At 34.6% G+C, this 14,541-nt stretch overlaps 1 protein-coding gene across 1 annotated transcript in view; it reads left to right on the top strand.

Moving 5' to 3' along the window:
* Positions 1-7,996: 7,996 nt before the first annotated feature.
* Positions 7,997-14,541, top strand: part of LOC143248373 (pyrokinin-1 receptor-like) — a 30,423-nt gene continuing 23,878 nt past the window's right edge. The window contains exon 1 of the mRNA XM_076496734.1: positions 7,997-9,129. Coding sequence (XP_076352849.1) covers positions 8,247-9,129 — 883 coding nt within the window. The 5' untranslated portion in view covers positions 7,997-8,246. The remainder of the gene's footprint in view (positions 9,130-14,541) is intronic.

The raw sequence follows: 14,541 nt of genomic DNA, 5'->3' as shown, positions 1-14,541 counted from the left end.
ACTGTTGATGGAATTGTAGACCTAAAAATAAGTCACATTTAATCTTGGAAAAAGCAATTCTGAGTCACATACCATCTTTGAAAGCTGCTTAATTTGATGAGCTCTACGCATCAGTGCACTGTTGAATTCACATGCAAAATCACTGGGGACAAACCCATTACTAGCTAGAAGTTTACTGTTGGAGTGCTTTTGCTAGTGATTATTTCTCCATCAAAAGCACTTTTTTCATGCACAAAACGTGCTGAAACTTTTTAATGCAGTATTTAACTCACCAATTCTAGTCAGAATGTTAAAACACTATGTTTGTTTCTTACATAAGCCCAGAGAAATGAATGCTATGAAAAAAAAAATACATTGAACTTTCTTCTGTGTAGAAAGCAAACGTTTCATTTGGAATATTTTAAAGCAAGCGTTCTGTAAAGAAAAAAAGGTTAAAACCCTGTATTGTGCACTGTTGTTCCCCAGATTAAATCAAGAATTCGATTCCCCTCGGTGGACACAACAGACAGCCGATGTGGCTGTGCTATACGAAAGTACACACACGCATACTGTTGTCTTGAGGCAACAAAGTGTAATTTTGTCAATATATCTCTTCTGAATGCTGTCATATAAAGAAAAATGCATTTTTTTAGGCTGAATAAAATGTAATCCAATTATATCTATGCCTGAAAATCGTGTAATAATCGATGGCGAAACATCTCTCAGGGTGAGTTACCACACGGCATGCCCAGGAGGTGATAAACTTCTTTCTTTTTTTTTTTCTATTAACTTTTATGATAGTTTGATGGTAAAAAAAGTTTTAATGCTTATTTGTGTTTTAAAAATAAAACATTTGAACTGGTAGTTTTTGTCGCTTTTTTTACTACCACAACTGAACGGTATTGTCTCAAAGTAACAAAATATAAAAACATGAGGGAATCCTCAATAGCCGCAGCATTTGAAATTTATTTTAAGCAGGATTAGATTAAATTAACCTATAAGATATTTCTTTTCCCTCTTTATAAGCGACATTTTTGTGCATCAGTTATACCAAGGGTGGGGTGCGCGTGTATCCGATTCGATTTTATTACTCATCAAGGCCCAGCATGGCCAGGTGGTTAGAGCACTCGGCCCGTAATTTTAGGGTCGCGGGTTCGAATCCTCACCCCACCACACATGCCCACCCTTTTATCTGTGAATACATTATAATTTTACAGTCAATCCCACTATTAGTTGATAAAAGAGTAGCCCAAGAGTTGGTGGTGAATGGTGATGACTAGCTGCCTTCCCTCTAGTCTTACACTGTTAAATTACGGACGGCTAGTGCAAGTAGCCCTCGTGTAGCTTTGCGCGAAAATTAAAACAAATGAACAAACAAATTACTCATTACGATTTCTCCCAGCTACCCTTAACCCGAAATTAGTTTAGGCGGGTTTAGAGTAAATTAATCTACAAGACCTTTGGCGTGGTCAAATACACCAGTCGAAAAGGTTTGACTTCCTGAATCCACAACTACAAGTAAGAAGTAGTGACAGCCGTCTTTTTGTTTACTCAAAACAACCCAAACCTTTTTGGAATGACTTTTATCGTTTAATACCTAGGAATATGCAAGGCTGGTTCAAAGATAAGTTTGCAAGGTTATGGCGGTAAAAATCTCGTTTCGATAACTGTGGTGGGCAGATTACAGATATCCCATTGTGTAGCTTTGCGATTAACAACAAACAAATTAAACTTTTTTTTAAACAACGTCGACTAAACAGATACATTGTATCCATTTCAGAATTCCATTAGGTACTTTGTTATATTTTCGGAACACTGTAAGAACTTCTAATACTCTAAAACTTGTTTGGTAAATTGTTTTCCTGTTTGAACGTGCATAAAGCTTTGTGTATTTAATGTCAGATATATGATTAATCTTACAATTTCTTTGTAGTAGTATCAAATTTCGTTCGACAGTGTTTTTCATGAAAACCATTTCAAAGACCAAAATCTTATGTTTGTTTAAAAACCTAATTTAAAGTATATACGGACACTGAGAAAATATCATGAAGCAGCGAAGTCACTTAAACAATTTAAAATGATATTTTAAAATAAATCGATCGCCGGGTAAACCATTCTATTTCAATAGCTCTATAGTTTCAAAAGCAGCTGCAAAAAGAAATAAAAAAATCGTTTCTTTTTTAAACATTCACTGGTGAACAAATCACTGTAACAGTTTGAAATAGTTAAGGAAAACTAAAGACTACTCTTCCAGAAATATTTATCCTCAGCTCAACCATATTATTACAATAGTCTAACATAATCAACCAAAGGAGTCGTTTAACCACAGCCAGATTTATTGATCAATAGTAGTGAAAAAAGCTACAACAACTAATTTGTTTTAAATAAGATGTTGAAAATTAGTTTTTAAATAAATAATTAACCAGTGTATTTACCTTAAGACTACTACCATACTGATAGTGTGTACTTTTTATTTATTCAGGCCTTTATATGACAGTGAATATAATGAAACACGTGATTTGTTTTAAAAAGTAGGTTAAGTTAAATGATTTTAGCGATGTAAATGATTTGGACAACAAATGACGTTTGGTGATAATTTTGGTAGCACTAACAGAAATTTGTACTCAAGTAGATTATTCCAAAGTACTCTAAGTTATATTGGCGGTGATTATTGTAATTTACAGGTAGATACTAAGTACATGTTTGTGCTATTAATAGTTTGCTCCTGAAAGGATTTTAAATATGGGTGACAATAAATCTAGCGGTAACACAAATGTAAGGTCGAATGGACGGAAAATCGTTTTGAATTAGATATAGAGGTTGTACACATTTCGACTCGCAGCTCTGACAACAGCAACTTTATTATCATAAGCAACGCGTTCTTACACGGTGTAATAAACTCTATTCAACAGTTTGCACGATTGTAAAATATACTAATAACTTCCGGTTTCATACGCTTCATCGAGTGTGTGTGTGTTTTCATTTAGCAAAATCACCTCGGCCTATCTGCTAAGTCCACTAAGGGAAATCGAACCCCCTGATTTTAGGGTTGTAAATCTGTAGACTTACCGCTGTACTAGCAGAGCAACGCTTTATTAAAATGAAGGTGACAAGTTAATTACGATTGTTTGTAAATGAAGTCCTTCAAAAAACGACACTTAAAAGTTGACATCGTCCTTGTTAACATTAGAACCAAGTCCGTTTTATTATTCAGTTGTTGGGAGAGTTGGCTGTTACCTGTGAAAATGTCGTTAACACTCAGACTGAATCCCACCCATTAAACGGAAATTTAAAACTTTGTAGTTAAGATAAAATAGTTAGCTAGTTCTATTCTGACTTGTGTAATAAAGTTTCCAATTTAACCAGTGTAATTTAATTCCTCCAGAACGTAATAAGAAAAATGTTCTGATAAAACACCAAAAGAACGTAATTTAATAACCCGTGCCAACAGCTACATCGAAAGATGGTCGTTCCAGGTATTAAAATTAGCTGAGGAAATCTTCAGCAAATATTCTAAAACTATTTGAAAATAAATTATGTTAATTTTTACAGTATGGTCAGTAATCTAGAGTTATTAACACACTAGCGAATCCGTTGGCATATGACTCACACTTAACAGGACCAATATAATGATTTTTTATCATCATAATAATAATCACCACTATAATCATTTTTAAACGAAATTACTAACGGTAATAAGTAGGCCTGTTTATTTGCTTACTCTAATGTAAATCAATGCCAAATTTGAAGGCTGCTTTCGGGGACGCCTCGTAAAAGTGTTTTCGTTAAATTCTCGGTTTCCCTAAGGTTGTTGGGTGAAAACCTTGAGAACGAGACTATTTGTTTGATGCCATTTAAAAGTTGGTGCGACAAGCGGTTTAAGAGGAGTTATGTGGCAGATACAAACATTCAATGTTATTATATAGATATAAAACACTTGATATTATCACGTATAAAAATGACATTGTTTTCTTTTAAGTGCGTCTCCCTGTGGCACAGCAAAAGGTCTGCGAACTCACACCACTAAAAACTGGGTTTTGATACCCGTGATGAGCAGAGCTAGTCCGTTGTGCTTAACAAACAAAACTCTCTTTAGAAAATGTTTATTAAGGGCTTGCGTTTCATTTAACATTAGTCCCAATTGAAGAAAAATAAAGTTTTCTATCAGAAGTATAGAAATTCCTGGAACTTACAGTTTTAACCTATAGTTTGCTAATTTATTTTAATTTGAACTTGAACTTGGATAACAAATCTCATCAAGAAAGACTACAAGTACCTTTATCCAAACCTGATGTGTATACCTTTAAAGTATAATCAAAGTATTGATATCTTTAATTATTTAGGTTTCTCTAGCGCTTGATTATCTGTTTAATATAAAAATATAAACTTTTGCCTTTCAAAGTATATTATTCTTCTGTTCTTCTATTGAATACTGTTTGAAAAGCTATGCTGGAAAGTGTATACTAAAATATTCATCAGATACGTTCGGTTTTTCCAACGTCGTTTGTTTGTTTGTTTAGTTTTTGAATTTCGCACAAAACTACACGAGGGCTATCTGCGCTAACCGTCCCTAATTTACCAGTGTAAGACTAGAGGGAAGGCAGCTAGTTCTCACCACCCACCGTCAACTCTTGGGCTACATTTTACTAACGAATAATGGAATTGACCGTAATATTATAACGCCCTCACAGCTGAAAGGGCGACCATATTTGGTGCGACGGGAATTCGAACCTGCGACCCTCAGAATACGAGTTGAACGCCTTAACCCACCAGACCATGCCGGTCCAACTCCAACATCGATACACATCATAGAACCCCAAACACATTACCATATAATTAATCAGTTAAATAAGTCAATAGCAATGTTGGAAGATACTTTACCTATTAACATTTATCAGTTTTTGTTTTAAAGCGGGAAGTATGACATGGATTCTCGTGGCTTTGATATACGTGCCAGTAATTATAACTTTTGTAATCAAGAAAAAAATATTTTTGGTGAATCAAAATTTCATGTTATTTATTTTCAAACGGAAATTAGTAAAGGATTACAGGATATCACTGATATGTATTGTTAAGCACTTCTGGTAAGGTGTTAAAACACAAACTATGATATTACTAGAAAACTCTATTTAAAAAAAAACTTTGTTTTGTACGCTTCGTTAGAAAATGTTCAATTTATTTCACTTTTACTGTCATTGAATACGCAATAGCTAAATTATTGAAACATGTTTCTTTGTTTGGTACCACTGAGGAGAAATATGTTTGTTTTATCAACTGCTTCGACGATTTGATTTATAATTTTAATTAACCAGATGGGCATGGAGACATTGCTTTGTACTAAACCTAATGAACTTTTGTTTCTATATTGAGTCACAAATGCGAAAGTTTATTAAGACCCTCGGTTGCGAAAAAGCGATCAAAATTTAGCGAAAAAACAGTTAAAGCCGAGAAGCGGATTGGAGACGCTACTTACCGCAATCCAATAATTCAGTCTAAAATATATACACTCATAAGTGAAAATGAAGTTGAATAATATTATACTAGAAGTTTACCCTGTAATTTACGATCTCTTTTGTGAACATACGTGGAAGGAATATGTAAAGGAACTAGAAAGCAAATGCATTTCAAATGGTATTTCATCTGTAGAAAACATTTTCTAAATACATCACAATGTTTAATATAAAACATTTTAAAACATATGTTCGAACATACGAAGTACAAAACTGTCAAAAATACCGACTTTGTTTTTATCAGGGCACAGGTTATATAGAGCGTCTAATAATCAAGGGTCTGGCCTGGCCAGATGGTTAAGGCACTTGACTCGCAATCAGAGGGTCGCGAGTTCGAATCCCCGTCGCAACAAACATGCTCGTCCTTTCAGCCGTGGGGCGTTATAATTTGTCGGTCAATCCCACTATTCATTGGTAAAAGAGTAACCCAAGAGTTGGCGGTTGGTGGTGATGACCAGCTGCCTTCTCTCTAGTCTTACATTGCTAAATTAGGGACAGTTAGCTCGGATAGCCCTCGTGTATCTTCGCACAAAATTCAAAACAAAACAAACTAAATTAATAATGAACAACCAAAATTTAAAACTATTAGCCAATACGCCCTTTATGTTGGTCAAAAGCGAATGGTAAGTTGGTTAAACGCATAGAATTTAAATTAACAGCATTCCGTACAACAACAGATTTTTCTTATTATTGTGGAAAATACAGACAACAAATAGGATTTAAATGTATTTATAACAGACTTGTAATTGATAGAAAATGACCTATAGTTCAGTTGGAGGAATAATAGAATGTAATTTACTTGTAGATGCTTTAAACTGCGTAACTGAATTTCATACATAGCGTGAGGTAAAGTTAGTGGTGCTTTGCTGTAAAGCAAACATTCTTAATCGCTACTGTTTGAGCAACCAATATAATCTTTTTTACATATCATACAAATATATACCTTCATATATATATATATATATTTATTCTATAATAAAGTCCATATTTTCATAGATCGTAGAGAGAAGAGTTACACTATTTATCCACTCAAATTAACATTATCAAATTATTTTAGTATCAGCAAAAATCTACAAAGGGATTAAACTTCTAATTCCAACGATTTTCTTACATAGATTCAATTTGCTCGTGTTAGAAAAATAAATGCTCATATGGACAGATATAATATCTAAATTTAAATATGAAGTTCACACGTATGTACACATCTTCACCGAAGTTTGACACTTTTTACACCAGCGTCACTGAAATGTTTCGCGTTAGGAACAGAGAAAAGACAAGAAAGTGTATTAACTCTTCTAAGTTTTTCATTCACTACTAAAACTATATATCTATAGTAGGCAGTTTAGTTTAATGAGAGGGTTCAGACGCCCTTCTTTTTGTTTCGACGTGTGAACAGTATGTGTGTTCTGCAGGTTATCAAACTGAATCGTCTTGTTAACTACAAGAAAGTAAGAAGTTCCATGAAACTAACCCATTATTTGTATTATAAGTTACTTACAATACCAAGAACTTTCTGTTAATATTACAGCTGAGCATAGGAACAACACATCGATATATTTTTACATCAAAACACAAATGAAACGCATTTACTTAATGTGTTAAACAGTATACAAAAAATAAGAAATACGCTATATCAAAGATTTTTCCTATTTTTCTTAAAGTAAGATGTTACTGAATTTTACTTTTTTATATCATGTGGTTAAACTGTAAATATTCAGCGAACTGTATTCAGACAAATAAAACACCAGTACAGTACAGTTTGGTCCGGCATGGCCAGGTGTGTTAAGGCGTTCGATTCGTAATCTGAGGGTCGCAGGTTCGAATCTCGAGCGCACCAAACATGCTCGCCCTTTCAGCCGTGGGGCGTTGTAATGTTACGATCAATCCCACTATTCCTTGGTAAAAGAGTAGTCCAAGAGTTGGCGATGGGTGGTGATGACTAGCTGCCTTTCTTCTAATCTTACACTGCTAAATTAGGAACGGCTAGCGCAGATAGCCCTCTGTAGCTTTGCGCGAAATTCAAAAACAAACAAACAATACAGTAGAGTTGTATCATGATGTACTCTACTTTTTTACAGTTAAATTCTAAAAACAAATAAATAAACCTTAAACTATTTATTCTTGATACAGCGTGAGTGCATTCACCTGAAAACAAATAGAAGAGCACTCACAATTTGTTATTAAAACTTTTTTCACAAATTTTAAAATATTTATATAGATTTTGTATTTTTACAATTATTGTATTTTTTGTATTATCATAATTTTAACCCTTATATTTTTAGGCTTATTGCTAAATGTTATTAAATATGTTAATCACTGAACCCAAAAAATCAAAACAGTAAATTTTAGGGCCAATTATTTTGTTTTCTTTCAGGTAAAACTTAACATGAAATCAACACTCTCGGTCATATTGCGTGAGCATCACGTGACGAATGACGTTAACTGGGTTGTCAAGGGCTCGTGTCACTCATGCCAGGACTGTTATTCTTCTCCTAGTTTGCAGTAGTGTTATTTCGAACTTCTCAACACTGTTGAAAGTATATGAGAAAAAATAACATTTAATTAATTTTCCATAAGTTGGGTCTTTATTCAGTTTTCATCTGAACGGATTTATTTTTTTAAATCGTACTCAGAAGCAGTCTCGGAAGCAAATGAAATTCTCAATTCGAGTTGTAAGAAATATTTTTTAAAACTATATTATACATATATATATATATATTTAAATTTTCTACAATTCTATAAAATTACTCTCAAGAGATGGAGGGGTATACTCTTTACGTATTTCAGGATGAAAACTTTACATTATCGATGGAAGAAGTCACTGAAACTATGATGCCATTTCTGGAAAACAACAGCACAAATGGTAAATCTGTAGATTACAATACTTATATGGGGCCTAAAAGAAAGACTCTGTTTTTCGTGGTACCCATGACCCTGGTCTACGTTTTGATTTTGGTTACTGGAACAGTAGGTAACATCTGCACTTGTGGTGTAATCGCTAAGAACAAACATATGCATACAGCCACAAATTACTACCTCTTTAGTTTGGCTATTTCGGATCTTTTACTACTGGTATTGGGACTTCCTCAGGAAATGTATCAACTTTGGGAGAACTATCCTTATATCTTTGGGGAGTTTTTTTGCTTCATCCGTGGCATAACATCAGAGACTTCAACAAACGCTTCCATATTAACCATCACCGCCTTCACGGTAGAGCGATATCTAGCCATCTGCCATCCTCTTCGAGCTCATACAATGTCCAAACTGTCACGGGCAGTTAAATTCATTATTGTCATCTGGATTCTTGGAGCATTGGCTGCAGTACCCATCGCTTTTCAGTTTGGTATTGTGAATGTATACAATATCTCCGAATATGCAGTCTGCACAGTAAAGAAACCTTTAAAACACGCGTTTGGATTTTCATCTTTGCTGTTTTTTATCCTCCCTATGAGTGTGATTTTGATCCTTTATGTGCTAATTGCTCTACAACTGCGAAGGTCCTTAGAACTATCTCGTAGGAAAACAATTCTCGGATCAAACAACGGACTGAACCAGCAAAGTGTTCATGGTCATTCTTTTAGACGATCTGCGAAGTCGTCCACCAGCCACTCGTCTCGAAGGGCAGTCATCAAAATGTTGCGTAAGTAAATAATTATTTTTCATGCACTACTTTTTCAAGACCAGTCTTTAAATATCAACTTAGAAGTGTCTTCAACTTCTTAGCCCATCAACGTAATAATTAGCATACAGAGTATTTCATAAACTATTCTTTGTTTAAGAGAGAATAAAATGCTAAGTGATGTAAGTTTTCTATCAGCTACTCCTTGTGAAAAGCTGTCAATAAAATGTTAGGGTAGTTAATTCTTCTATTAAATATTCCCAGTTTAAGGAAGTTGACAAAGTGTCAGGTGAGCTAAGCTTTTCCTTAGTTACCACTCAAGTAAGGCAGACAATAAAATGTCGAGCGATTTAAGATTTCCATTAGTTATTCCTCTTTTCAGAAAACAAGTAAGATTCCAGGTAAGTTAAGTCTTCAACTAGTTGCTCTTCGTGTAAGCCAGTTAATGATATGTCAAATGAATTAGTATTTCATAAGTTACTCCTCTTTTATAATGTCAAGCAAGTTGAGTCTTTCATGCCTACTACATTTTTAAGGCAGTCAGTACAATGCAAGCTGAGCTAAGCCTTTCATTATTTACCTTTCGTATAAGGCAGTCGATAAAATATCAAGCGAGTTGTCTTTTTATTAGTTACACTTTTCCTTAAGACAGTAATAAAATATTAAGCCTTCCATTAATAACCCTTTAGTTATGACAGTTGAAAACAAACAAGCGAGTTGAGTCTTTCATTAGCTACTCTTCTTTCAAGGCAGCCAATAAAATTTCGTAGGAGTTACGCCTTTCATGAATAATATCTCAACCGGTAAAAAAGTAAAGAACAAAATTTATAAACGTTCATGGTTATCAAGTGAGTTGCATTGTTACAAACTGTTTATAGTTCGAAAGATATTGAACATTAAGATGTCGTATATACCTATTTGAAATTTTGTTTGTTTTGGTTTTCGCGCAAAGCTATACGAGGGCTATCTGCGCTAACTGTGCCTAATTTAGCAGTGTAGGACTAGAGGGAAGGCAGCTATTCATCACCACCCACCGCTAACTGTTGGACTACTCTTTTACCAACGAATAGTGGAATTGACCGTAACATTATAATCTCCCACGGCTGAAAGAGCGAGCATGTTTGGAGTGACTGGGACTATTTAAAACACGTTTGTGTTTATTATTCTCAAAAACAACGTTTAATTTTTATAAATTCACATTTACAATCATAAAATCTATTATCAAAAACATTACCCGAAATTCAAGCAAAAGGAATGCAGTATAATTTATGTCACGGAACAGTGAGTGTGCTGAAGTTTTATTTTATTATTATTTTACATCTAGTGTCTTAACGTCACAATAACTAAATTGTTTAGAGCTTTAACGTGAGCTACATAAATGTTATTAAAAACGAAAAAAGTGAACTTAAAGTACTAATGTTAATCCGAGGGGTATGAATAAAATATGGCTATATCTATCACCTTTCTAATTTCCAGATTAAAGATAAATACACCAATTGAGAAAAGAAAGTTTTACGCTAGAAGCAAACTTTGGAAATCGTTCAAGGAGCTGATTTACACCAGGTCCGTTTTTACGAGGCCCGTCATGGCCAGGTGGTTAAGGCACTCAACTTATAATTTGAGGGTCGCCGATTTGAATCCGCGTCACACCAAACATGCACGCCCTTTCAGCTGTGAGGGTGTTATAAGTGATGGCCAATCCCACTATTCGTTGGCAAAAGAGTAGCCCAAGAGTTGGCGGTGGGTGGTGATGACTAGCTGCCTTCTCCCTAGTCTTACACTGCTAAATTAGGGACGGCTAGCGCAGATAGCCCTCGTGTAGTTTTACTTGAAATTCAAAACAAACCAAACCAAAACGTTTTTACGACGGCGCTTTTGTTTGTTGAGTCATTTGTTGTACGAAACAATATCCTTTAATTGTTTTAAAATTTCACGACTTTCCAGAACAAGTGGTGATAAAATAATTTAAGAATCGTTATTGATCTGCACCTTTATCATGGTTAATCATAACACGTGATTGATATTCTATTAGAGGATTTTATCACGTGGAATCTGATTTGCGAGAAATTAGTAATTTATGTCACTCATTGCCATATATGATAGTTAACTGATTCAAGAAGCTAATTCCGTTATAAAGTACTTACTTAGAAACAGTATTTTGAAATGTGACAAAACAGTTTCATGAAGAAAGATTTAGCTAGAATGAACTTTCCATTGTACTTTATACCCTGTTGATAACTCCGTTTAAATGAAATTGTATAACGTGGCTCTTATTGTTGACGTAATATAACGAGTTAACAGAAAACAAACGATAAGTTTAAATCAACAGTAATGTTTTTATTAAGTTTATCCTAAATATCGTTCGTCGATAACAGAAGGTGGAAAGTGAATCACAATGCTAAACAAATCTGCTCAACCCTTGTATAGACTTTCAATTTAATAGGAAATTTTCAATTCGATAAAGACCCACCATACAGCAGCATAAATTTCAAACTTCACACAAACAAAACGCCAACTTGTTGAAAATTTACTATACACTTACCATAAGGTTTAGACGCTTAAAAGACATAACGATAGTATATAGTTATCCTACAATCAGAATGAAATAACTGAACTCCTTTCAAAAACAATGACATTTTCTACAAATAGTGGACGGAGGTCATCCATTCTTCATTTGACGTCATCCTCTTACTTTCACCCTCACATTAGTATGAATGAAATAACATTCAGTTTAAAAGAGCAACATAAAAACATGAGAATGGATAGTATAGGTTCATCATTCAGTTGTGTAGGATTAACATTTCATTAAGAAAAGAAATGCACGAATATGAGAAAAGGTAAGTATTATATGATAGCTCAAGACTGAATCCCATATTCCAAGTGTGGCCTAAAAACAGTGAATAAGAGAAATTTAATTAAAGGTTCACTACAGAATGGAAAGAAATTAAGTCAAGAAAACATTTTATAATTCCTGGTATTTATAGCTCCCAAAAAACAGTGTTGTTAAGTTATTGGTGTTTAAATTTACCTGCATAATGGAAGTGAATAATTCAATAAAGAAGATCATAATGATTTAGAAATATTTTTAATCGTTACGTGTCACATAGCGCGGGGATTAGTTATGTGGTAGATTTACTTGTTTGTATTTCTTTTTTCATTTCGCAAGGATACACGAGATTTATCTGCGCTAGCCGTCACTAATTCAGCAGTGTCAGACTAGAGGGAAAGCAGCTAGTCATCACCACCCACCGCCAACTCATGGGCTATTATTTTATCAACGAATAATGGAATTGACCGTCACTTTATAAGGTCTCCACGGTTGAAAGGGCGAGCATGTTTGGTGTGACGGAAATTTGAACCCGCGACCCTCATATTATGAGTAGAGCGTCCTAACCACTTGGCTATAACAGCCTCCCTGTTAATGGCTCAACATTTTGGAAGTTGGGAGCCAGTTTTGAATCTGTGTGATTCCACAAAATACCCCACTTTAAGGTGTGTGTGCGTTATAAGAGTGTCAGCCAATCCATTAACTTGAATGATGGATGGTAGAGTACTATTGACTGGCTGTTTTTCCTGTTGTCATTAATCTAAATTAGGTAGTTTAGCAGATGATACCTTGATATTTTTGCCATAAAGTTAAAATACAAATAATTGTTTCACACATTTTTCTAACAAAAAAAAAGTTATATTCTGTTGCCTATCCTCTAGTGTAAAAATTATAATAGAATCACAATCGAGTTTGTTTTACAGTGCACTACCTTAATACATATATCTTTGCTTTAACCTTGGCAAGATGTGACCAAGCGGTTAATTTACTCGGATTCTGAATTCGAAGATTTATGGTTCACGGACTGCTGCTGCGAAAATACACTCCGCACTTAAAGGCCGTTGGTTCACTGTAAGAAACTGTCAAATTCTGCTATTAATTCTGATAATAGTTAGCTCTGGGTGCTGTTGAGGAAAAGCAGCTAATCATCACCATTGACCGCCAACTCATGGTCTATTTTTTTAACAGCGAATAATAGGACTGGCCGTCACTTTAAAACGCTCTTACGGCTGAAGGGACGAGAATGTTTGGTGTAACGGGAATTCGAATTCGTGACCCTCAAATTCTTCGTTTCAGATATTTAGGATATCTGCACATGGCCGTCCCTAATTTTAAATTAATAGACTAGAGAGAAGGTACCTTGTCAAAAGAAAACACTGCCATCTCTTGAAATAGTTTTATTTAACGAAAAATATGATTTGTTCTTCTCTCTTTTAAAGCCCCCACGATTCCAAAGTGCAATACGCGATTTTAAAGCAAGAAGCCGTAAATCATGAGCCCGCGAAAGCACAATTAGAGTTCGCTAATCACTACACTACATCTTCCCTCTCTTGTCTTTCAATACAAATTTACAGATGGCTATGAATCAATGATCTTATGTAACTTTATGTAAAAGTCCTTAAACAAACCCTTCGCCTTTGAAGTGAAATAATATTTCATTCTAACCACTGAATGTGTGTTTGTGTTTTTCATACAGCAAAGCCACATCGGGCTATCTGCTGAGCCAACCGAGGGGAATCGAACGCCTGATTTTAACGGTGTAAACCCGTAGACTTACCGCTGTACTAGCGGGTGCTCTAGTCACTGCAACGATAATTTAAGTGATTGAAGGAACTGGAATACAAAATATACTTTTGAAAAGTTCACAATTGCGTTTTTAGAAATGCTTAACATGGACACTAAATTCTTAAGACTTATTTTCTGACTCTATGTCACGCGTGCTTATGAATCAGGGTTTATTTTTATAACGATTTCAGTGACCTTGATCATCTGCGGTCTAAGCTTAGTGTTTAGTAATGATGAAATTGTTGACTGATGTTGCCAGTGGGAAGTTATGTCGATATGGTGAACTGATTGATTGTATCTAAGCACAGAGTTGCACAGTGGTCTATCTGTGCTCTACTCGCCACAAGTATCGAAACCTGGTTTCTAGCCTTGTAAGTCCGCAGCATAACGTTGTGTCACCGGGGGCCGAAATAGTGAAAATGCATAATCTGAATGAAAGGTCAAAAACTAAAAATACTTTTTGTTTTGAGTCTTTCACTATTATTTATATCTTCTAATATTCATAATTTATTTTCATTAAAATAAAATCAAACTTCATTTATCAGTTGTTTTTAAAAATATCAATTTCTTCATCACTTAAGTTTCAAGATGTTTTTAGTTCAATTAAATAGTATTTTTTTAAGTTACGTTGATATCAAGAAATACCATCACAATCAATTGTTTAAAAGTAACTGTCATTTTGCCTTTTCAGAACTACTTTCATGACCTGTAACCGAAGTTGCTCGCTTTTTCAGGGCTTGGAGCATTATAATAATAGGTCAATCTCATGATTTTTGTGGTAAAAGAGTTGGCGATGGGTGGTGTTGACTAGCTGCATTCCA

The sequence above is a fragment of the Tachypleus tridentatus genome, chromosome 4 (genome assembly GCF_004210375.1).
Source record: "Tachypleus tridentatus isolate NWPU-2018 chromosome 4, ASM421037v1, whole genome shotgun sequence".
Lineage (NCBI taxonomy): Eukaryota > Metazoa > Arthropoda > Merostomata > Xiphosura > Limulidae > Tachypleus > Tachypleus tridentatus.
The sequence above is the reverse complement of the archived record's forward strand: the minus strand, read 5'-3'. Positions and strand labels throughout refer to the sequence as shown.